This window comes from Phodopus roborovskii, unplaced genomic scaffold (genome assembly GCF_943737965.1).
Source record: "Phodopus roborovskii unplaced genomic scaffold, PHOROB, whole genome shotgun sequence".
In the NCBI taxonomy this organism is placed as follows: Eukaryota; Metazoa; Chordata; class Mammalia; order Rodentia; family Cricetidae; genus Phodopus; species Phodopus roborovskii.
The window spans coordinates 20,053,042-20,079,004 of NW_026126410.1; the positions used below are offsets into that span (position 1 = coordinate 20,053,042).

A 25,963-nucleotide genomic window follows, 5' to 3' on the forward strand; every position below is an offset into this window, starting at 1 on the left:
GTCCAGGAGGAAGGACAGCCTTCGACGGGCGCAAAGGGAGCCCCGGGGTAGCCGCCAGCAGGCAGAGCGCCCTCCTTCGGAGCTCCGCACCTCTCCACCAAGTTGCGGTTGTTCCCTGGGGCTGCTGTGGGCTGAGCTCCCCGCGTTTCTGTGGATCTACCCGGCTAGAAGGCGCGAGCCCCGCGGCGGTTCCTGCACCCCTGGGAGGGGCGCTCCGCGTCACCCACTCGCACCCTGAGCCCGCGCCCCCGCAGCTCCGGCGCCTCTTTCCCGGATCTCCGTCCCTCCCCCACGCCCAGGCCGCCTCTGCCTCCGGACCTCTCCCCTCCCCCCTCCGGGTTCCGCGCCCCCCACTCCCCAACCCCGGCCCCCCGGCCCGGGCTCTCCACGACCAGCCTGCACTCCTGGCGCCCTCATGTCTTCAAGGGACTGCCAGCGCGGTTTGACGTGGTGTCTCGTTCGGATCTCCAGGCAAGACCTCGGCATCATCAGACAGGCCCGCCTCATACTCGCAGTCACCGCGCCCCGAGGAGGTGCAGAGTGAGGCGACCGCCTCAGAGCCACCCGCAGCGCCCCAGCCCCGTGCAGCTCCGGCCCCGAGCGCGGCGCGCGCAGCCCTGTCACCCCTCAGCCAAAGCAGGGGCGGCCACTCAGACTTGGGGTCCAAGAGGCCGCTGTGGGAGGTGTCAGCAGCCTTCTCTCTCCTCGCGGCGGTGGCGGCGGCGGCGGCTGGCACGGTGGCCGCCGCCTCCTGCGTGTCCTCGCTGTCCGGCGCGACCCCTGGATTGCGTACTCTTGCTCCCGACCTTCTGGGCGGGGCCCGGCGCTCCTGCCCGCGGTCTGGATGGGTCTCTTGGCTGGGATTCGGATCACTTGGAGTTAATGTCCAACTGGGGGTCTACGGAGACCGGATCCGAGGTAAGAGGGGTAGCGTGCTGGAGGGGACCGGGCGGATGGCGACGGTGTCGTCTGAGGGCAGAAGGGCGCGGCTGAACCCCAAGCGGGCTACTTAGTGTAAAGTAGGAATGCTAGTGGGAACTCAAGGGACAAGCTGAACCGGAGGGACGCTAGTCTTGCCCAGGGGTAGGTTGCCTTTTCTGCGTGGGGAAAAAAAAATAATAATCTATGAAACTCCTGGTGCCCTGGAACCCTGAAAAGTCCGGGGGCGGAGGGAGGGAACAATTCCCCTGCCCCACTCAGTAGGACGCTGCTCCGTGTGGTCCTGGAACCCTATGAGACTTGGCTATCTACTAACCTGCCACCGGCAGTGTCTTTTCCAGAGGGCAACTGCATCATTATCGTAGCTCAGAGTATAACTTACTGTTGAGATTGTTTTTGTCTGTTCTGGAAGAAAGCTAAGGCCAGGGAAGGAAGGCTGCAAAGGTGCTGTGATCCTAAAAATAGAGGGCTCACCTCATCTAGCGAAAATTTGCAAAGCTAAATTCCTACCCTCCTCGGTCCTTTTCCTGGCACTTTGTTAATACCTTTATGCGGGTTGAGATTAGAAGGGCTCCTTGCAGCGAGCGCCTCGGCCCCGGGGTTCTGATCCAAAGACTCTTGGGAACCCTCCAGGTCTCCGCTAGGCCTTCGAGGTGATTGTTTTCATTACCTCTTCTCTCCCACAACTTTGTGTCTCTTCCCCCAAGACACCCCCGCCCCCGCCCCAACACACGCACACTACTTCGTACCACTGCGAAGCGTAAACTCCTGAATGGGTAGGTTTGCAGCCCCACCCAGAGAAAAGGAACCCACGAATCAGGGTTCCCCCGCCTGGAGCCTCGCCTGTGGCAGAACCTGCCTTCAGGGCCGATGAGCACGCCTTGGGAAGGTTGTCCAACCCCAGAGTTCACCAAGTTTTTGCTGTTTGACCTAGATAAAGGCAACTCTTCCAGTCCCTTCAGGGACTATATCTGAGGGCAATAGATTCACCCTTCCTCCTTATTGTGAATTTGTGCTTGTTTAGGGAAATGCAACTAACGCCTATAAACGTGCACCTCCTCCCATCAAGTCTTCAAAAAGCGATTCGCTGTCTCCTTCTTGCCCTGACCATGCCCACGCTGTTTCTCTGCGCTTTGGTGGGGGAGGTGTCTTTTAAACAAGTGACAAGTGTGTAGTGTCCAAGAAGCCCTCAACGTCTCTAGCTTACTGTTGCAAGAGATCCGAGTACTCCGGGGCCTAGAACTCAAACTTGGGTCCTCCAACAAACGGAGCCTCCTCCAGCATGCCCTCAAGAACATCCCATATGTTTCCCCCTTTCTTCAAAGCATCCCCCAAAATTTTCCCCCTTCTCCATCTTGGGCTAGTCAGTTACGGGGGAGTGGTAAGAGAATGCGTCCTTAGTCAAGGACGCTGAACACAGTAGACAAAAGCAACAGATCTTTTAGTAATGTCTGCCTGGACCCTAGAGGAAACACCCGAATTCAGAGTGCGCTCTCCTCCCACGCCACCAGGTCTTGAAAGCAAATCCCCAACAAACTTCCCAGTCCGCCCTCTCCAAAAGGTGCATGGGCCCTGGCTGGCGGCGGAAGCAATCACCCACTGCAAAGCAGTCTCGGTTACAGAGGATCAGGGTGTCTAAAAGGGAGTTGCCAAGAAACCACCTCAGGTGAAGTGCGGAGAAGAGGGGTGGGGGAAAGGAACCGGAGAATAGAAGCCTGAAAAGTGAGGCTTCGCTTGACGCCTACAGGTCCCTGGGCTAGCTGGGGGATAGATGGTAGACACCGTGTGGTTCTTCTATAGTTTTATATTAAAATGACAACTCAGCCTACCCGCTGCGCAAGCACTACAAGGCCTGAACGGTTTCTGGTGCCCCCTGCTGCCGGGAACTCAGAATCGGTGAGCCGCAGTTTGGCTATCTCTACCGCATCTTCCCGCGCATCCTTTAACCTCCCAGTCCTGGGACCCACCGGGTGCCAATGTGCGCAGCACAATCCCTTTGCCTTGCAGGGATGAGTTGGTCCCGGATGGAGAGAGGATCCCGCTTTCCAAGCCCGAGAGAGAATGAGGGGTCACCAAGCTCTGAATGAAAGCTTAGTCCCGGCCCTGGCCGGTGCCCTTCAGCTATTCGCACGCTCGGCAAAGGCCAAGCATGGCGGGGACACGTCCAGCCAGTGCCCTAGGGTAGAGAGCGGCAAAGAGATAAGCAGGGATGCCTCGAAGCTGGGCCCAAGTGAATTCCTGGGAAGAACCTCCTAGGATACGCACAACCCATCTTTTGCCCAACTAAAGGGCAGCTCAGAGAAGAGCGGGCCCCGAGTGCGCCCGCTCCACCTCAGGATGGGAGGGAACGCTTTCGGGGTGCCCAAAGCTCCCAGCCTAGGATGAGAAGGAGAGCCTCTCTGGCGAGGCGGAGAGTGAATATTCCAGTGTTTTCCTCCTTTGCCAGCGTCGCCACACTTCTGATAGTGGCTCTTCACGTCCAATTTTAAAAGCTCTCTGTGAGCCAAACTGGGAAAGGGGGCAAAACCCTCTTAATGCGGAAGGGAAATCTGGTGCCTCCGCAGCTTCCTGCTGGCGGGCACCGCGATCCGGGACGGCGCCTTAACCCCGCGCCTCCCTGCTGCTTGGGATCGCCAGCCATTTCGCACGCACTCGGGAGTTGGCAGAGCTGGTACCCCGGAGGCGGGAGGCCTCTCCTTCCCCCGCTCTCCGCTCGCGAAGCGCCTCTCTGCATTGCCTTTGCACTGCCTGGGAGTTTTCCTGGGCCTGCGCGCAGGGAGGAACGCAGAGGCGTCTTTTCCCCTCCTCTGGGGTGTACAAGCCAGCCCGCGCAGCCGGAACCTCGGGGCTGTGTGGTTCTGTCGCTTCCCCATCTCCGAGCCCAACAGCTGCGGAGACAACAGACGCCCAAGGGATGGAAAATGAATTCGTCTCCGCAGCGGTGGGAGGTGGTGGCCAAATTAAACGCTTTCCTGGTGGCCTTATCAAGGGGCCTAGAGTGGAATTCTGGGTGGAGATTGTGAGGGGCGGGAAGGATGTACTCAGGAAAGGAGGGAGGGCAAATGTCTGGGGAGTAAAAGCAATGGTGTGGAGAGAGGTTTTTTGGTTTTTACCTGGAAACTGCTTTGACCTCCCCCATGGAAAATGTCCAGGCTGTTTTTTCAAATGCATGAATTTTCTGATTTGAGACTGCTCGCCAGGCAGTGGTCCCCTGACTCTGGAACACTGCGACTTGTAAAGGACAGAGTAACACAGTGCCTTTAGGTAACTCAGTTCCCCCATCTCTTTGGATGGGATTTGATGCCAAGTTTTCCTTTTTTACCTGTCTCATCCCAGACTGCATGGCTCTCCTTTCTAGGGATATGAAGCCTAAGAGTCCAAAAGATTCTGAAAAGATCTGGTCCTCACTCCCCCCCCCATCCCCCCTCCCTGCCTTCTCCTAGTCCTTCTGGTGCCCGAGGCCTCCTCTGACAATGTTCAGGATTCTGACTGTGGTCCTAGTGTAGCAGCACGACAGTTTTAAAAATCCAAGATATATGCAATCCCTGCCTGCTAGCAATATTGAAACATTTACTGGGCACTTACTGAATGTTAACATCAATGATCCTAAGACGTGGGACTGCATTTCAAACCAAGTCCATGCTTCCAAAGTTAGGTAACTTAACCCAGAAACTTTTATGCAGGCCAAAGTCTGCAATTCCACATTAACCTGTTCTGGTGACAAAATGCTTGCTTAGTTGCGGTGTTTGAAGGATGGGCGGCTGGCAGGGAAAGTGCTGGAAGGAGAGTCCAGTCTGGGACAGAGGGGTGAGCTTGATTTTAGTTCTTGTTGTTGCTTGGATGGAAGACTGGCTCCCAGGCCCCAACCATGAAAGCTGCTAGATAGTGGGGAAGGTTTCTCTCCAGGGCCTGGCAAAGACAGCGGGATAGAGGCTACCCTGTTTGCCCCGAGGGGATGTGAGGTGTTTCTCGGGGCAGTAAAAGCAGCAAGCTAGAGGTTGCATTTTATGTCCAAAATCTGGGACCTGGGGCTGGAAAGAAGTCAGCGGTGGTGGGGTTGGGAATGCAGGCTGCACCTGAGGTGGGTGCACCAGATGAAGGAGCTTTGAGTGGGGGACCCGGGACAAGGGCGACGTGCTCCGGGCGTGCTCCGGGTAGCGCGGGTCTGCAGCAGGGCGGAAAAAGAGGAGAGAAATTGGGAGCAGGGCTGAGGAGTGGCGGACTCTGCAGGCAGCTCGGGGTCCTGGGCGTCTGAGACTAACTTGCTATATGCGGTTCTCTCCTCCACCGCCCGCCCGTGAAGGTGCCACTGCTGGACGGGATTCTAAGATGAAGTTATGGGATGTCGTGGCTGTCTGCCTGGTGTTGCTCCACACCGCGTCCGCCTTCCCGCTGCCCGCTGGTAAGAGGCTTCCCGAGGCGCCCGCCGAAGACCGCTCTCTTGGCCGCAGCCGCGCGCCCTTCGCGCTGACCAGTGACTGTAAGAACCGTTCCCTCCCCGCCGGGCCATCACTGGCGGACCCCAGGGGCACCCCACCGCCGCACGCACGCACGCAGCCAGGAAGGCTGTGAGCCTCCCCACTCTCGGGTTAAGTGGGAAGGGCTATGAGGCACTTAACGGTATTCCTCTGTCCCCTCCTGCCCAAGGGTCCCCTGGTGCCTTACTTGTGAACAGTAACCTTTATCCAATGCAGAGGATGTGAATAGGGTCCCTTTATTATTCCCATCAACAAACATCCCACTATCACCACCATCACAACCAAATACCACCAGAGCACACACACATTGCCTGTCCCCTTTCTTTCCTGCCCCTCTAAGAGCAGACTCCGGGTTCTTTCTTCTATGACTATTTCACTGGGCCTCGCACTTTTATCCCCCACCTGCGCTTGCAAAGGGAGTCGTGAAAACACAGCCAGAGAGAAAACACAGAAGGGCCTCCATTTCCAGGGCTAGCGTCTGTCTAGTGTCAAATCTGTTCACAAGGGTTCTGTGGTAGAGAGAATTCAGGGTGAGTACAGCAAGATGAGCTGAAAGGGAAAGGTGTTCATAACACACCCCAAGATGCTAACTCAAGGAGAAAAAAAAAAAAACAAAAACAGGGTACTCTTACTTTAAAAATATGTGTACCATTTGCTAGTCAAAAGCTAACATGTTCTGGAAGCTAGATTTGATACAACCTATCCCCCACTCCTCAAAAGCCCATCTGGGTAAAGTGAGGTAGATACATTAACAAGTGACAGAGATGGGTAGGAAGATATCTAGGCAACAAAGGTAGCAACAGAAAAATAGATACACTCTCAAAATACTCATTCCTACCCACCACTCATCAACTCCCCTTAGAATTATTGACTTGGATGTTTTGTACCTGTGGCCATGACCATCCAGGGAGCAGCATAAGCCCAAGTCAGTCCCAGGACTGAAATCATCCAAACTCCATGACCTTGGACCAGGAAACATGCATGAACTATGATGTGCTTCTGGCACACATGCCACGAAAGTAAAATTCTATAAGAATTTCTAGAGTGATTTAGGGTTGAAAAGGGAGCATGGTTAGCCCCTTGAAATTCAAGCATAAATCTCAGAACTTTTCCATCAATTAACTGAGTAAACTTGTCTTCAAAGAGTTTCACATCAATCACAAGTTTAAGGTGATTGTACAAACATTTCTCCAGTAGAAATTCTAAATGCCCTCTTCCGCTATCATCTTCATTCATCCATTCCTACAGGGCCTGCCAGAGGACAGGAACACAGTGGCAGATAATAGTAATTCTCTAATTCAGATGTCATTGGAGAGAACAAGAAGGTTTGATTGCAAGCTGATTAATTCTTGGAGGTTTAATCGCTATAAAGTATCCTTGCTAAGTTGAGCTGTTCCATTAATTCTTACAAGTTTGTGGCTTTAGAACTCAATGAACAGTGTGCCCCTGTCCACAAAAGGGAAGTCTTTCTTCCCCCAAGTGCCAATAGCACCCAGATCTGCTCCTTGGCCTTCATACTCTCCTGTCCTACCTATTATTTGAGAAGAGACTTGTGAACAGAAACTGGTGTCCTCTATTGATGCTGAAGTCCACTGATACTGGACTTCATGCCAGGAGATTGTAATATAATTGGTTTTTGGTGTAACCTGGGTGTGTGGACTTTTACAGGTTTTCCAGGTGGGAGTTATTGTCTATCCAAGGGAGTGTCACCATAACTTGAAGACACCCTAGGAAGACCTACAGCTTCTGTGGGTTAATCAACAAGAAAAATAGCATTGAGTCCCATTGACTGCATAGAGCCCGTGGTGATTTGAGAGAGAATTGCTTCCCCTTTCTCAAATGATACTTAATCATCTGTGAATAAGCTAGCTACTGATTTTGTTCAAGACAGCAGAATACACCCAATTCTGCTTTGTCGATGGGAAGACCCAGTAGAGCCTAGACAGAGAAATTACCCCAAGAGAGACTGAGCCATGTTCAAAGCCAACTGACTTCTTTTCAGGTATGTTCAACTCAGTAGCAAGCTGTCAGTTCACGGAAGGCAAAATAATGACAGTGTGCAGACTTTAAATATTCAACCAGTGTCAGCACACCCCTGTCACCATGCTGACATTTATATCCTGCACTGTACAGGGAGCAACTGGATAAATCTGCTGTAGAAAAGCATTAAGTCATTTCATTTCATTTGAACATAAAAAAGTGCTATAAATTTTGGTCCCTATGGCTTCCTTTGGGTGCTTGGGATTTAGTGATTAAGGCAAAGAACTTCTGTCACTTTAACAGTCATTGTGCACTTACTGTTGGGGTGCTGGAACTGTGTCCATCCACTCCACACATTCACTCTTGAGACTGCATCCTTTCCACTGGCTCCAATGCAAATTAAACATCCCAAGTTCTATTCTTACACAGCATGAACTACGCAAATAGAATTAATAACTGACTGGCTTGTATCAAGGTTGGCTATGAAATAAATGGCCCTGGGACCATTTTAAACTCACTCAGAAACTTGCTTGCAGTTTGTCTTTGGAGGCATCCAAGACTTTGTCGCTAGACACCCCCTCCCATCATTCATTTTTCTTCCTGCCATTGCCCTCTCCAAATGAGGATTAGCAATAGTATGGGGGAGGGTCTGTGGTGTGAAATATACAGGTGCTATAGCATTTTAAAGCTAAAAGAAAAACTTTATGGTCCTGAGCCGAAAAGGTGAAATCTAAAGTGCCAGACATTCATGAGGGCAGCAGACAGATCTGTGGATACTGGGGACAGTGTTTGCCCAAACAACTAAAATACATTTTGCATGGAAAAAAGAAACTCTATAGGGATTGTATGTATAGGGATTTATTTTAGTTCAGGTAGTTGCTAATTTATTATAATACAATAGGATAACAACCTGCCAATTTGGGAGAAGGACATGAAATATTCTATAGAAATAATCTTTTAGACCAAGCTATCAAGTTCTCAGACAATAACCATAAAAACCCCATGTTAACCATGTTGAAACTGAACTGTAACTCACAAGGTAACTAGGTGACATCTGCCCTGGGTGCCATCTCCCATAATATCTGGTGTAAGAGACAGGAAGTATGAATTGGAAGCTACCTGTATGTAGAGAAATCATTAAAATAGACACTGAATTTAAAATTTAAAACATGAATGGAGTCTCTCCAGCACTGTACAATAGATGGTGTTAAACTTCCAAATCTAATGTTTTGAGATGTGGAACTCTAAATAAGTAAGCACTGCCCACTCATTGCTTTGGTCTATATAGAGGAACCAATAAGAAAGGTAAGTCACTATATCAGTAGAAAAGGGAATCTGGCTCATGGAAAGGAACTCTTGAAATTAAGATCTTCGAGGAAGACTCTTTTAGGGAACACTGATCCCTTATTTGGGATCTGAGACCACAATCTTTTTCTTTGGGCCCTAATAATTGCTGTTCAGAGAAATGCTTTCAAGGCTCATTTATAATTGGTCTGCCATAGGACATTACACTAGCCAATCAACCTAACTATTATGCTAAGAATGGTCAATGTTAGCTGACACAAAAGTGAACATTTCTGGTATTTTCCTTTCCTACTGTATGTGTGACCAACCGTTTTTTGTCTTTTTGTTTTGTTTTGTTTTTCAATTCAGTACTCATGGCCTTCACTTAATGAAAATACTGTATAATTAATCATTTGAGTGTCATCAGAAGCCATTTTATATTAAGTACCCCTCAAATGCCACATGGGCAAAAAAATCAATCTAGTTGTAAATTATAAGTAGACAGGTAGGCAGATGGAAAGTTGAGTAGACAGATCATCAGCAAGACAGATAGATAAAGTCACGCTGCCAAGAATTCCTAGCAATGTACTCACTGGGGTTTAGCGAGCAGGACAATAAAAAGTTAGGGAAGGAGGATTTTAAGAGGTATTTTAACAGTGGGTATTTGGAAGAAAAAGGAGGGGAATGTTCTAGACTAGAGAACAGCATGAGGAATGTGTAGCCATGCTATCGGGAATGTGTAATTGGACATATAAGAGAGACAGAGCAGTGGGCATGAGCTGGAAGAGATATTAAAGTGGTGGGGCTGGGAGAAGTCTCCCCATGTGATTATGGAGTGTGCTATTTTGATCTAGGAAAATGAGTTTGCCCCATTTTCTATGGCAGGCATTGACAACAGGTGGCCTCCGCTACATAGCCAATGTGTGGCAAACATTAGTCCACTACTCATGAGTGGGGCTTTCAGCATAGGCAAATTTTTCATTTGTAACTTTGTGCTCTTATTTTTAAAAAGGCTTCAAGGCAGGGGCAAAATCAAATCAACCTACCCGCCCTCTAGGACATGTAAATATAAACTCACCACTAAAGTTAGTGTCCTGGCATCTTGTGACTATGCACATGAGTAACCTTGCTTGGAGAAAATAACCTGATATCCTAAAATCCAGTGAGTTTGGGCTCTACTGTAACAAGGTTGTTCCATTTTATGGATGAAGGAGTATGATCTACCTTGAGAGCTGTTTCAGGGCACAAGTCTAATAAATGGGGAAAGAATATTTCAAACTTCAGGTAGGCATCTAGTCCCAAAGCCAGTTTGTTTGTTTGTTTGTTTGTTTCTCAACATATAATATGATCCTATGTTAGTAGATTAAGATAATACAAGCAGGTTAGCCAAAAATCTAGCAACTCTAGAACATAGATTTCCAGGAAAACCACATTTACATTTGGTCCCTTTTCTGACTCTTTCTGGCCTGAGGAGGTCTAAGCCAAAATTATTGGCTACCTCAAAACACATCAGAACACATCAACAGAAACACATAGGTCTCTATAAGGATTCCAACAAAACTGGCACAAGCTTTCAGAAGAACTCCCATGGTCGCAGGTGGCAGACAACCTTCAAGTAGAGGCAAAACATGATCACAAAAGTGCCAGGGGGGACTGTCAGGAGTTAACTCTCAGGAGCAAAGTGTGGGTCACCACTGGGACACAAATACTACTGTAGCTAACTTGGTAGAGTCAAAGACCATTGTTTGTGAGGCTTTAACAAAATACTGGAGCTGAAAAGGCATGGCTTAACAGTCCATGATCTTATGGGGCCTGACAGTCCAGGCCTGTAACTCCAACTGCTATACTCAGTAGACACAGGTGAAAAGATTATTAGTATTGAAAATTATTTCTTGTACACTTTGAGCATCTAAATTCTTCTATTATGAATTTAAGTAGTTATATGTCAGCAGTTGACCATTTGGGAACCATACACACACACACACACACACACACACACACACACACACACACACACTTACTTTTGAAAATAAAAACAGAAAACCTTGGGCCTGCCATAAAACTCTCAAACTAATGAGCCAGATAAATCAGCTTTATGATCAGATGAGATTTCATAACTAAGATGTACAAGCTAATATATACTCCACAAGGGAATGTCACTTCTGGATCTGAATTATATATAATAGGACTAAGTAAACAGACAAGGCCAGCAGTGTGTGGCCAGGAAGAGGTGTGGAGCCACCTGCTTCAGTATTTATTGGCTAGTTTGTGCAAATCTCTTCCTTTAGTATCCATAGAACAGTGATCACCCATCCACCACAAATTTGCCTCATTTGTTTTCCCCTTCAAAACAATTGAGAAGGCACTGTGAAAGTCACATTAAAAACGTTAGATGCATCATCTAAGAAAACATAATGTCTTGCACAAGCACAAGTCAGCTACAAGATCAAGAAATTTGACATCTGTGTAAGGCACTTACTCATCCAACAGATGTTTGAGCTTCCCCAGTCCTGGTGATAATGTTCTCTATATTACCTAAGCCCGGAATCACTCGGTACATTTGATTTCCTGGCTTCCTTATCCTTATTTAATCCATCTCTGTACCCAATGATGATGACATTCGGAGAGCAGTTTATTTGCATATTCTTCCCCTGACCACCCCACAGTTTGAAGTTACTTGATTATTTCTGTATGACTAGATTCAAGGAAATGTCTTTGAATGACTCCATGAGTGCTGTAATCTTAAATCAGAAGCACCTAACATCACATGATCCTAGGCTGGCTGTATCTGATTGTCCTTGAATGGCACAGGAGATGATCCTCACAATGAAGTCAGAAAAAAAAAAAAAAAAAATGAGTGTGAGGTACTCCTTACACAGTCAGGAACAGAAAGGCACCCCCAAAACAAAACAAAACAAAAAAGCCAGCCCAGGTGGTCAGGAGGGGGTCATCAGCAGGGGCACCACAGGCCTGAGAGACACAGCGAGTAAGTGAAAGCTGAGGAATAGATGTGACCCCATGAAGCTACCCCCCATATAGCTACTCCCTCCCACCCCCACATTCACCCCCCCCCATGCAGCAGAAGCTTTCTCATAGCACTTCCAGAGGACATGTGCCTAGGGATGAAGATAGGAAAGATCCCATTCATGGCAATCTGTTGAGTCTGTTGCTGCTCAGAAGGTTCATTGTTAGGCATTTCTAGGAACACAGAGGAGCAGCACACACCCCTGAGACTGATTGTTCACTCTATCCACAAATCACTGAGCCAGGGCCTGGACAATGGTCTGTCCTCTGTAGAATATGCTCTAGAATCTAAACTATGATGAGATCCATTCCTGTATCCTCTGTGCTTTGTTTGAAGATACACAGTGGTTTTTGTTCCCCTGCCTCTGATGTAAATATCAGTGAAGAATGATCACAGAAGCAATGTGTTGGCTTCACAGAATCATTCTTTCCATTCCTTCCAAGTGCCAACCTTTGCTTGTGTTAATCTTGACCTAAAGGTAGAGTTGACTGTTCCTGTCTTAGGACATAGTGGAGAGAAGAGCTTCTGTGGCTGTGGCCAGGGCAGCCTGAAGTCATATTCACACTTGTCCCCATACCACAAGACTACAGCCTGCTACCCCAGGACACTCATATTTGACTCACCTGGTGGCACAAAGAAAGAAAGAAAAGGAAGGAAGGAAGGAAGGAAGGAAGGAAGGAAGGAAGGAAGGAAAGAAGGAAGGAAGAAGAGGGAGGGAGGGAAGGAGGGAGAGAGGAAGGAAGGAATCCAGCATTGAGGTTTTGCAAATGTAGTTATCTCCAAAAGATGTTTGTATCTAGTTCTCTGAAGTCTTTCTGAACTCTTAGAGGTTTCTGTCAATGCATTAACAGGATAGAAACTCCTTCCTCATATCCAACTAGAGAGTAGTTCTCAACTTTCCCAATGCAGCGACCCTTTAACACGGTTCTGTTGCTACTTCATAACTGTAATTTTGTGACTGTTATGAACACCTGATATTCAGGATGGTCTTAGGTGAGCCCATGTGAAAGGACCCATATGTTGAAAAGCACTGATGATTAAGAACATTTTTTTTCACCCTCTTTACTTCTCTGCCATCTTCTCCTAATCCATCTTGTTCTTATCTGAGTCCCTAAGGCCCTCAGAGATAATTTTATTCATGTCCTCAGGAAGATCCAGGGACTCGGGAAGTGCTGTAGGGTCCTGTGGCCCCTTGAGATTAGAACACTTCCTTTTAGGAGGGAGAAAGTAGAGACTTTCCACTGTGTCCCTCTGAAGCCACCTGCCACTGACAACACCACAAAGGATTGTTACCCTAATGGCTTTTTTTTTTTTTTTTTTTTTTTTTTTGCACAATTAATTTTACTGGGTAATTTCTCACCCTCCCTCTTGTCTGTTCTTCCTTTCTTTCCTTCTTTCTTTCTTTTTTTTTTTTTTTTTCCAGAGCTCTTGGAGTATGCTCATTAGCATGGGGTATTTATTACTAATTGTGGAGAGCTTTTAGATCACACCAGGTGTTCATGGATTAGCTGACAAAAGGGCACCCTACTGGGTAGTTTCCTGCCTTAAAAGCAGAAGAGTGGTCATTCCCCTACAGGGAACCACACTGTACTGCTGGGAAATCATTATCACAGCTATAATAAAAGTATGGACCACACACACAGAAATCAGAAAAATTGGAATATGAATAATGAAATTAATATACTGTCCCTCAAGTGGGGTTTATTGATTATTTGTACTCATGTGTAGTTATTAAGTTTTCTTAGTTAAGTTATAGGCTAGCAGTTCAAAATATGCATAACTAATAAGTATTGCTATGTTGGTCAAAGTAGATGCAGATGCTGAATAAAATGGCATATCGGTTGGCCAAGTGGCTTTTTTTTCTGTACTCCAAAGTACTGTCCATTTGCCTGGTCTTTTTCTTCTGCTTTGAGGGAATCCAGAAATGCTTTAAAAGAACAACAAAACACGAGTGTCTTCACAATTCAGAGACTCTTTAAATTAACCAGTGTCATGAGAAAAGAACATGGTCACTCTGGAAAGGGTCAGAATGGCTTTGTGAATTGCCTCAGCAGCTGCTAATGGTTTCAGAAAAATAGATGCTACTGAGCCCCTTCTGGTTTAACCAAGAGTAGCCTCTTATTGGCTTGTCTGTTCTGTACCCAAAATAGGAGAGCGAGATGGTCCTTAGTTAAAAGAAGATACACTGGCATTCAGAACTTAGTGGTCTCCTTTTTTCTTCCTTCCTTCCTTCCTTCCTTCCTTCCTTTCTTTCTTTCTTTCTTTCTTTCTTTTTTAAGTTCAAGTACATGATAAAGTGCTGACTTTTAAACAATACACAATGATAAAGCTATGCAGAAAGCTTCAGAGCATTGAAAATTTTTCCTATACTCTCGCCACACATTTCAGAGGTTCCCCGACCAGCAAGCAAGAACAAGGGTTGACAGATGACCTTCTATGTAGAGGACAAGCTTCGGAGCACCCCCAAGCCCCATGCATTTTATGGCAGCTGCCATGAATCATTGTAGCGTTGAAACAGTGAGCTGGAAATAACTCAAACTGATTTGATACAGCAAAAGCAAATGGGTAAAGCTGAGATCTTTAAGAAAGTTGTGACTGACTTTTGAGTGACAGAGAGGCTGGCAGATTAGAACAGATTGCTACAGTACATCTCCTCAGAGGTCCCTGGGGCCAACTCTACTACCTCTACAGGTAGAAACTCAGGTTTGATAATGCCTGGAACCAGGGCATTTGCTGGTATAAATACAAGGTCCTTTCTACATATCTTCCTGACTCTTTTCAGTAAGGCGTGAAACATGAATTGGTTTAATAAAAGACCAAGAATTATTATTTTAAGTTTCACAGACAGGTTCAGCTGAACTAGAAGGGAAAGTGAAGAGGGCTTCTAGTCCCAGAATACCTCTGTGGGACATCACAGTGTAGGAGGATGAAGGTTAATAGTGATAGCTCAACTGAATGTTGCTCCCTGAATGTGTGGCTGGAAGCCAATACCTGCTAGCACTTTCTGGCCAAAGCTTAGACTGACCACATCTTAGGGAGTCAGAGCTAGGAAGCCCCAAAGGACAACAAGTTGACCTCCGGTTGGCTAAGCCACTAGTCCAAGGTCACATGCTGGTCAGGGACTGACCCAGGCCTGGAATCTCAGGCTCTGTCTTCTCCAACTCTGCAGCAAGGGCTTGGGCACCGGTGCCAGCCTGAGCATGAGAAGCTTCCGGACACGGGGCCTCTCTGTCTGAATCTGCCCCCACTGCTGGCTGCTGGTGTTCCGGTTGTGACTGGGAAATTGGCAGATCTGCCTCAGAGTGATACACAAGAACAAGATGGGAGAGAGATGCCCCCCAAAAGCAGGACTTTTCCCTTCCTCGAGACTCTTTGTTCTGTGGCTCATGGCGACCTAACTTTGAAACCTACTTGAATTCACACTGAACTTTTCCCATAGCAGGTGTAATTCCTACTTCCTGTTCCAAGTCTCAAAACTGGCATACTTGCCTTTGTTTCTATATTAATTTCCCTCTGCCACCAGACTTTAAAAGCTATATGACAGAAGAATTTTCCATTATAAACCAAAAGGCAGCATGCAGGACAAGACCTACACACTGATCTTTGAAACCAAACTCGACAGATTTCTACTTACTAATCACATGGTCGGGAACGAACATGTTTCCCCTGAACCTTCTCAGTCTGTCAGGAGGTGTACGGAGATGTTCAGTTCTGTTCAGAGTGGGAGCAGTATTGTCAGGTTTCCCCTCCACTCTTTGCTGAGGCTCAGCAACCACTCTGCCTTGGTACTATGTTAAGTGTTTCAAGGAAGCTATTATTTAAGACCTCACTTAAGAAAATATTATAATATGAAGAATTTTAAATGTAACCACTACTGTATATTTCTTGTAATAACTTTTCAAAATAAGTGAAAGGAAATTGTGTTTGTAGCTTTCTGGAAGGTACAAATGAGTAATTCCTACAAAATGACATTAGACATTCTTGAGAAATTACACTAATCCTAAGCTAATGTCTTCATAGAAATAAGCACTCGTGTTTGTGTGTAGACACACAGAAGTATATGCTTATGCACATGTACAAGAGACGATTTCTCAGACATTTAGCCTACATTTGCCTGCAGTAGAGGTAGGAATTGAATCTCCCTTCCCCGAGGGGTTTTCGTGCCCCTATCCTGTGTTCCTCCTCTCACGGGAGGCTTTGCACAGCACAACTAACTAGCCAGCATCTCAGGAGCCCAATGCAGCATTCCACATTGCTTCACTCCTCAAGCCTAGCACCATCTCAGGAGCAGGCACTGCCCCAGGCAAGGCCCTCCAAGCACTGATTTCTAGCTGTATGGCCAGCTAGTCCATGGCTCCCTCTGTGAGCTCAGCATGTTTGTCCTTGCTGTTCCAGAGCGTGAGCTGTAGGCTCACAGTGCAGTAGACAGGAAGATCCTCCCGCACAATCAGCGCCTGTGCCTTCCATAGCGACTTGGCCAGTCTCTGGTTGGCCTGGAAAATCTCTTCTTTCATAGAGACACTGTGGTGCTAGGGTCAGCCCATCCCCCTTTCCTGGAACATTCATGGCTGCAGAAACCCTCCACCATTCTCTGAATCCACTTCCCAAGTGGGAAAGAATCCTGTCTCCATGTTTTCTGGACAACCTTGGGACACAGGCAGGGGATAGATAGGCTTATGGCTGGCTGAGATGTTGGTACAGCCAGCATGAAGAGGACATATGACTACCAATACAAAAGTAACCTCTGGGTTAACATATGGCTAACCTACAGCTTTGAAGAAAAAAATGACATTTTTGCCATCTTAAACAAGATAGCACTTAGAATTTTGTAATTTTTTTTTAACTTAGCTCAGACTCCTCACTATTATTCCTGTAAAAATTCAGTTGGCTTTACAAAATAGTGACTATTGCAGTCCTTAGTTCTTAAGGTATCATTATCTGTCATTATCACTTTCTCCATAATCAAGGGCGAGAACGCCTATGCAATGAGGCTTTTGTCCCCTGCATCATGCCCCGATACAGGTTCCATTTGTTTAAACAACACTGTTTATACAAAGGACACATCAGAGTTCAAATATTTGAAACAGAACAATGCCAAAATATTTGGTTACACTCTGAAAGATGACTTCAAGCAACTGAGAATTTTGATATCTCAAAACATTAGCTTTGGGTCAGGCATATTTCCCAAACCTGGGAAATAAGCATGTGTTCCGCCTACCTGCTTTCATTTATTTATTTACAATACTTTTATTTTATTTTGTCTTTTGGATGTTAAATTGTGGTCTTCTTCTTGTGTGGTTTGCAAGTATTTTATTTGCGTAACAGTAACTTTAGTGTTGGTAGGGATGCATGCATAGCTCTCATTCTGTAACTTTTCATAGGGTGGTGCTATACCATTAGGTCATAGTATAGGAGATAATCTAAACCCCAGCTCCCTTCCTCTCCCCTCAGCTCAGTGGAGTCTGAAAAGGTTTAAAGCAACTGTGAGCCTCCAAATTCCAGGCGGGATGTGACTTGCCTGGAAGAGGCTAGCAGTTTAGTTTCTGTAAAATTCTTAAGAGCAGACTAGCAAGGTTTGCCCAGCAGCCTTCAACAGAATTGTTTGGCTACTAATATCCCCTAAACACTAAGCATGATAAAGTGAGGCTGCCCCTTTGAGTGAAACCCAGTGGCACCAAAAGGCCTGGAATTAGGAACTGAGTCACCTCATGGTTTGAAAATTACGATGTTTTACCTTCATTACTGATTATTAATGTTTAAACCCACATATGTAAGGCTCTCCATATCAATATCTGTTGTTTGTTCATATTTTTTAAGAACATGAAAGAAAAAAATCACCCTCCAGCTCAGTAAAGAGTCATATAAAGCCTGGACTTGGGGCTTAAATGACGTCCCACCCTAGCTTCCTTGTGGAAGAGAGACTCCCATCAAAAAGGAGTCCAAGCTAATCCTTCAGTTCAGCACATTGAGCCAGTGTGTCCCAGGGACAGTAAAGCCTTTTGTTGTTTTATTTTGTTGCTGTTGTTTTGAGACAGAGTATGTATCTCTGGCTGACCTAGAACTCACTATGTAAACCAGGCTGACCTCAAACTCATAGACCTCCACCTGCCTCTGCTTCCAGAGTGCTGGGATTACAAGCATGTGCCACCGTGCCTGACTCCTTTTGCTGTTGTTTGTTTGTTTGTTGTACTTTTAAGTAAGAAATCAGCAAAAGTGAAAGGAAGATACAGAAATGTCCCCCATGCCGTCACTCTTCACACCACCTCCTCCTGCTATCAATATCAATACCTCTCCCTCAAGTATTTGCTACAAGCACCCACAGTGCATAGGTTACACTGGAGTTCATTCTCAGTGCTATACATGTGTGGCTTTGAAACAAGTTTTTAGAGTGTAGATTCATGATGAACAAGAAGTGTTTTAGCCAAGGCTCTGCTCTGGTTCTGTGGAAGGGCTAAGAGAAATTTAAAATAAGAGAAAAGGCACTAAAATGTCTCATAGTGACACATAACTGTGTCCCAAGTATTACAGTATTTATCCCATGCTGGATTTGGAGCTACTCGTAATTTTTATTCAGTATTTATCCCAGATGCCAACCTAACTGAGCATCTCATGTTGTATCTGCTGAACACAGCCTATGACAAAGCCATGTGGCCACAAGGTCTAGAAAATGGGGAAAATTTTCTTAAGAAGGTTGAAGGTTTTGGAGCCAAATTATGTCACTGAGTATTGGTTCAGATCATGGGACTCTGGTAATATGAGATTTTGTCACATGTAAATCCATGAGTTTCTGGAATCAGAAACTTGACTTTTTGTAACACCGTTTTTCTGTTACTTTCTGTTGGATATTCGTGTTTTGTGGTCCCCCCCCCCTTTGATTACTCTTCAGTTGATTAGTAATCAACCTTAACTTCTTCCATCTTCCCAGGTTCCCAAGTTAATGATCTACTTAGGAAATTCTAAATAGAGTCAGAGACCCCATAGTGTGAGTCCTTTGTTAAACAAAACCCCTTTTAAAAAAATTAAGAGGGCCATTGTACTTTAATTAATCACTTCAAATATATTTATTTTAGAAGTTTGAGTTTCTATATAAGCATTTTATCGATATAAGAAAAAATATAGTTTTTATAATTAACCACAGACATACTTTCATTTATTTTCTCCTCACTAGTTTCACTATTTGTGAAAAAAAATAAGAAAAAGTGCACCCAGATAATTTCTAAATAAGTAGTTTTCCATATTAAAACAGAATAATTTAAGGAACCTCCCTAGAGGAAGTGCACTGAGAAAACATTTCTGAAGAGATGGGAACCAGGCATGCTGTTCCGGTCTGGCCGGGAAATGTGTCTGGTTCTCCCTTAAGGAAGATGTGCCCACCCGAGAGGCCTTTAGACTGAGCTTCGAAGCTGTGGGAGTAGGAGAGAGGGGAAATGGTTTTCTCCCCTCAAATCTGAAGTATCAATGCTGCTCAGGGCTTCACCATTTCCCCTCACCCATCCCCTGAGGTTTGGGTTATTTTAAAGCCTTTCATTCTAAGAAGATGCAGTTTTCCATAGAAGCCACAGTATCATCTTAAAAAGTTAATTTTCTTTACCCCTCTAAAATGACCTCACTCCATTATTAGGGCCTCCTGATTCAGAATTCTACCCTAAGCACTTGTTTGTAATTGATCAGTTCCTGCCTCAGTGGATCTCAAGTTTGAAGTAAAAATGGACACAAAGCAAATGCAGGCCAGCCTAGATTGCAAGGCAAGAACCTGTCTCGAGAAACAACACAGAAAATCACATAGTTCCTGCATCTTTGAGTCTCCATCCTCTTAGAGACCACAGAGAACAAATGACAAACAGGACCAAGCTAGACTATGTTAGCACGTAGGGAATTACAACCGGAGAGGAAAAACAGGGCAGAAGGTCTAGGGACTTGAGAGGGGAGGTGCATTTTCAACAAAGAGGTCAGCAAGTGACTGAGTCAGTCATCAAGTGTACAAAGGAGATGTGACAGAGGTATATAGTACAGTGAAGGGCAGTGGTCCAGGCAGAGGCAGCCGCACCAAGGCCTGTGTTTAAGCTATAATTCTTATCTGGATGATGTAGTCCCTGAGAAGAGGAGAGGGGAAGGGGAGGGGAGAGGGGAGGGAAGGAGAGGGGGAAGGGAGAGAAGAGGGCAGGGAGGAGAGGGCAGGGGAGGAGAGAATACAAGGAATGAGGTGAGGGGAGAGGAGAGGAAAGGAGGGGAAGGGAGAGGAGAGGCCACACAGATATGTCCACAGGCCAGTCTGATGAAAGAAATTATTCTAATTGAGGTCTCTTTTCCCCAGGTGAGTCAAGTTGACAATGTAGATTAGCCATCACTAACCTAGGTACTACTGGCATGACCAGGGTAGAGGCAAGGGGCTCAGTTTGATGTCCTGCGTACAACACAGCTTCCTAAACCAAGGAATGATCCAACCCCAAATGCAGCAACATACTAGAAAGGGAGAATGAAGAGAAATTGATGAGGTCAGAGATAACCAAAGCTGGGCATGGCAGAGCTGGCCAAGGCCAGGAACAGTCTTTCTGTCAGTCTAGGCTCTGGCTCTTAGACAAGGGCAATGGCAAACTTTGGAGCATTCTGGGCAGATAGAGGAAGTGATCTGAGTTTAAGGATTTACCAGTGAGTGGAAAACAGATTGAAGAGAAGTGAAAGGAGCTTGGAACATAGCTCAGCTGGTAAAGGGTATGCTATGAAAGCAAGTGTCTGAGTTCAACCCCCAGCAACCATGTAAAAACCCAGGCCTGCAATCCTAGCTGGAGGGAGGTGGAGACGGGAGGGTACCCGTGTCCTGCTGGCCAACCAGTGTAACCCAGGGAGTTCCAAGTTCAGTGAACCATATCTCAAAAATAAAATGGAGAGCAGCTGAAGGGGACATGAGTGTTGACTTCTGGACTCCACATACACACCCCTACTTGTACACATGTGTACACAAACATGTACACATACCCCAAAAATGGTGGAGATGGATAAGGTACTGGATTCAGTGGCAGGATTAGTTTTTAGGTAAGAGAAAAAGGGCTTTAAGTCAGTACCAAAGCAGTTTGTCACTTAGAGCAATCAAGCAATCCAATGCTAATTGTTACATAACAAACAACAGTGCACTCTTGATTCTAATTCCCAGTCTTTTCATATTATATATCATGCTGAGGGTGTGTGTTCATATGTGTGTGCTCACACATGTGTGCATGAAATCTAGAGCTGAGGTAGGCATTTACCTAGCACCTCACATACCCACTCATACACACACACACACACACACACACACACACACACGATCAAGTCATGTTAGCTAGATTTTATTTCACACAACAGGATTCTTGCCAAGTGCATTTTAAAAATTAGACAACTCTTGTTTATGATAGAGTAATTTGAGGTAGACTAGACACAAGGCAATCTTCCTGAGCTTGCCAAAATATAAAACCCACTGGCTCTTTGTAACAGCTCTATATTTTTCTAAGATGCATTTAACCCAAAGCCTACTGAATTGCCTGAAAGGGGATGAGATTACCCTAAAAGCTTAACACCGGATGATAAAGGGAGGGGCTGGGTTTTCCCTCTTCTTGGTCTATGTTAGATCATCCCAATGGCTATTTCCCCCTTAGTTAACCAAGGCAAAATGCTGAAACACTCAGAATCTCAGATGATCTAAATCCATAACTTCCCCAGAGGTCTCAAACACCTTGGTGTATGCTCATCTTTCCTCCATGGGGTCTCCCTGGAGCTCACATCTCTTATCCTGTTTGTAACCACACAGTGGGAGCCTATGGAAGCTGCAGCATAGATTGACTTCATTCCTGGACCCAAGGCTGCATCTGCCCTTTATATTTAAATCATTCTATTATTATTTTGGGGGGTATTAGAGTCATGCCATTTGTCATTTGTTTGCTTCTACGCAGTCAGATACTCAGGGTAAACTTACAGCAAAGTAGCAAAGCCAGAAGATGTCACACTTCCTCAGCTTCTGAGACCTAGTTTCTTAGTTTGTTCTGCTACCCACATACACCAGAATTCTGCAGCATCTTGATAAAATGCAAGGGCACCAAGGTGTCTGGGTTCGAGGCCCCAGAATGTCTAGGTTTGAGGCCCCACTGCATTTCAGGGAGCATTGTGAGAGTGTTTCAGTGAGTGACAGCTATGTTTAAGGCTATGAAACAGGCCCTTAGATGCCACCCTGGTCATAGCCTCCTACCTGTCTACTGAAGAAACCTGGTAGATGTCATTCACATGAACGACTCAGCCTTAAAGGCTTGTTTCCTACAAGGAACCTTGTCATCACCACATGAATCTTCTCTTTTGACACCGCTATTTTGCAAAATGTTATAGCTCACCTTCTAGCCTTTGCTTCGCAGGTGGGGGGGTTGGGAGTTGAGGGGCTGCCATAAATGCTTAGCCTAAATGGCTAATCATTTTGCTGCTGGTATGGTTCTAGCCAATTCTACGGACGCTTTGATTTAGAAGACTGCCTGAAATGTCTCATGTGACATTTTCTGTTTCGTTGAACAGCCAATATGCCTGAAGATTATCCTGACCAGTTTGATGATGTCATGGATTTTATTCAAGCCACCATTAAAAGACTGAAGAGGTCACCAGATAAACAAGTGGCAGTGCTTCCTCGAAGAGGAGAGCGGAATCGGCAGGCTGCAGCTGCCAGCCTAGAGAATTCCAGGGGGAAGGGTCGCAGAGGCCAGAGGGGCAAAAATCGGGGGTGTGTCTTAACTGCAATACATTTAAATGTCACTGACTTGGGTTTAGGCTATGAAACCAAGGAGGAACTGATCTTTCGGTATTGCAGCGGCTCCTGTGATGCGGCTGAGACAATGTATGACAAAATACTAAAAAACTTATCTCGAAGTAGAAGACTAGTGAGTGACAAAGTAGGCCAGGCATGTTGCCGACCGGTCGCGTTTGACGATGACCTGTCGTTTTTAGATGATAACCTGGTTTACCATATTCTAAGAAAGCATTCCGCTAAACGGTGTGGATGCATCTGACTCCGGTTCCAGAGACTGCTGTGTATTGCATTCCTGCTACAGTGCGAAGAAAGGGACCAAGGTTCCCAGGAAATGTTTGCCCAGAACGGAAGATGAGGACCAAGGAGGCAGAGGCGGAGAAGGAAGAAGAGGGAGAGGAGGAAGAGGAAGAGGAAGGCATCCATCGTGGGAGCCTGGTAGAAGAAGGCCAGCTACAGAAAACTGGATAGGAGTGAGAATAGCCGTCTGAGCACTCCAGGATGGCAGGGGAATGTCACCAGAAGCTCAGGGCTGGTGTCCCTGCTTAGCTGTTGCCAGCGTTTATCTGATACAGTCCATGGTCACCGACTGCGGTCCGAGTTGCAGATGCATGCAAAGAACCAAGCCAGTGTATCTCCTGTGGTTCATTGTCACGTGTCTGAAGACACTAGGGAAATGTGATGACTCTGGTGTCCCCTCTTGTCACTACATTTTTACTGATGAAAGTAAGAAAGCTGTATTTTCCTGTCACTCAATGGATTCACACCATGGAAAGGAGAGGGGTGGGGTGGGGGTCAAAAGCAGAGGTGCGAAGAGATCATAACCTTTGAATTTGAAAACTGAGGCCTGAGGTTTACTACATCTAGCATTTTGGGGGGACCCTTGGTAGTTAATTTTGAACACAGTGTATGGGGTAGCGAGAAGTTGGCTAGGAACCCAAAAGGCTGTCCTCCTGCTTAAAAACAAACCAAAAGGCATTTCCTTGTTGCCCTCAGAAACAGGAAGAAATTAGTGGGTTTTGGCAGCATTCTTGTAGGAGAACGAGCGACGCTGCCCCAGGCCAGGGAGACCCCGAGGCCTGTTGGTTTACAGAGACTGACGTTACATACACAGCTCCGTTTATGCGTGGTCACTAGTGACCAGAGAAGCTACTCGATGCAATGCATCTGTTTCAAATACAGAGATATAGAGAAGATATTTATTGAGATTTAAGTTATTGTTATTTATTACCATTCACTAATGAATTTCTCTTTTCTTCCCTTATTTATTAAAGTCTCTTTTCAAAGGTGCCAAAGTATATGTGCTCACAAAATATAAAAAAAAAAAAATGTGACAAAGGAAATAATAATTGGAAACAAGGGTCCATGCTCCATGCTCTTCAAAGTACTGAAAGGGTTTCCGCTAGGCAAAAATCACTTACTTTACCTTTATAAGACAACTCTTCACTAACTGCCCCAGACTTCCCCCTCTTTTTGTGGACAGGGTCTCCTGTGGCCTAGGCTGACCTTGAACTTACTGCTTGGTCGAGGATGACCTTGGCTTTCTGATCCTCCGACTTCCTGTGGATCTCAGACATCACACTCTATCTCCACGCTAGGGATGGAACTCAGGGCCTCATCCAACTGAGCTGTATGTACCCCAGCCTCCACTTTTTATCTGTTAAAGGGAAATGTCAGAAGGAGCATCTCAGTCCTGCCCCCTCACTGGCAGTCCCAGTGCAGATGCCACACCTGTTGCCACCTCATCTTTGCTCCATCACTGAGCAGAGAGGCCCCAGCTCCACTGTCTACTGTGTCAAGTTCTGCTTGCCTCCACATGTGACATCACAACCACATACACAGAAGGCTGAATTCCCCTTGGTAGCCCTGGACTTACTGTCACCAAAAACAAAATGAAGGACCTGCCAGATAGCCAACGTTTAGCTCTGCCTGGTGACACCTCTGCCTCCATTCTTGCCCACCTACCTCCTCCCTGAGGGCATACGGGCAGGAGCACATGGGGAATCTTGCAGAGAGCAGCAATCTGCATTGTCCTCTGCTGGGGCTCAGTTGTCACCTGGGTTCAACATCTGCTATCCCTTCTAATCCAATGGGTTCTAAGAAGAATGATTGACCAGAAGAGGCATCAGACTGGACACAGGACAAATGAGGCCCACCCTCATTGTTTAAAGGGGAAGAAGTAGACAGTAGGAATGGTACCTCTCATTGGCCCCATAGTGTACCTAGCTAGCAGCTGGCATACAAGTCATGCCTTGAAGCCTACATTCAAGCTTGTTACACATTTCATAAATGGAATTTTATGCAGAAATTAATTTATCATTTCCTTCGTGGCTGCTATCCCCCAAAGTAGGACCAATTGGCCTATCTCAAATAATCATGTCAACCTTTTAAAGTAACCGAGAGGTAAAAGTTGCTGGATATCCCCTCCCCCTCCCATGGCCCTAAAGACCCAAGTTGTGAATGGCTCCATGCCCTCTGCAGGTCTAGTGGAAGCAAGGACTGCTCTCTCACCCTCTCCTGCTCAAAATGGTGACACCCTCAGCTGTCTGGCATGATTCAGATGTAGTTCAGGATCCTCTATTCAATTCAGAGAATCCTGGCAGATGTGGTAGCTGATGTTCCCTGGTCCAGACACAGGCTCTAGCTCTCAGGGGAGTCCTCTGCTCCACATCATCTACACACTGCAAGCAGGTTCTAATGGGAGCAAGCTGCTCTATCTATCAAGTCCGCAGAAGGGTAAAGTTAGTGATTTTTTTTTCTTTCTTTATTGTTGTGATCTACCATCTGACACAATAAGGAGCACGCTTTTGTAAAAGTTCTGATCCCCCTGATCTGTCTCGGTCGTTTGTGTTATACAACCAAAGTTCTCTACAGACTTTATTTTTGTACAATATCATTTTGTAACTTTTTACAAATAAAAGCTCATTTCTATTGCTTTCTGTATCTTTGTATTTATTTCCTCGAGTGTCAGTGAACTCTCGTTGGGCCAAGCAGGCATCAGATATTGATTGAGAGCTGTGTCCTTCACCACCATACAGTGTGGGGTCAATGACTCATCAATTCCTCATAACCAATCACGACTCATGTGAAGGAAGCCTTGTAAAGTCGTTACTCATTTTTTCGCCCAAGGAGTATTTATGGTATGCCCACATTGTGCTAGGTACCATTTCGAGAACTGGCAATCCAAAAGTGGCAAACAATAGATGGATGGATAGATAGGTAGATAGATAGATAGATAGAAAGAATATTGGTGGCCTGGGAGAACTGAGATTTTTGTTTGGAGGAAGACATCATATTCAATATTGTAGTGGCCAGTATGATGAGTATTACCATGAATACAAGCAGGATACTGTGATCAAAACATAACAGTAGAGCCCACTTAGAAGTGACCTTGGAACTAAATATAAGAAGTAGTGTCAACCAATCAGAAGCATCCCAGCAGAAACAGCAACTTATGCAAGACCCTGAAGCAAGCAAGAGCCTAAACAGAGTCCCTGA

The 25,963-nt window shown here is 46.0% G+C and overlaps 1 protein-coding gene across 1 annotated transcript; it reads left to right on the forward strand.

Moving 5' to 3' along the window:
- The first annotated feature begins 448 nt into the window (after nucleotides 1-448).
- Nucleotides 449-25,398, forward strand: Gdnf (glial cell derived neurotrophic factor). The gene is made up of 3 exons (XM_051182512.1): nucleotides 449-918; nucleotides 5,243-5,419; nucleotides 22,240-25,398. Exons 2-3 carry the CDS (start codon nucleotides 5,269-5,271, stop codon nucleotides 22,725-22,727), a joined length of 639 nt encoding a protein of 212 aa, XP_051038469.1. The 5' UTR covers nucleotides 449-918; nucleotides 5,243-5,268; the 3' UTR covers nucleotides 22,728-25,398.
- The last annotated feature ends 565 nt before the right edge of the window (nucleotides 25,399-25,963 follow it).

Excerpts from the sequence above, each read along its gene's own strand:
- Gdnf (XM_051182512.1), top strand. The coding sequence starts at position 5,269 with ATGAAGTTATGGGATGTCGTGGCTGTCTGCCTGGTGTTGCTCCACACC. Across the intron at positions 5,420-22,239 it reads CTTCGCGCTGACCAGTGACT|CCAATATGCCTGAAGATTAT; the intron begins GTAAGAACCGTT and ends TTCGTTGAACAG.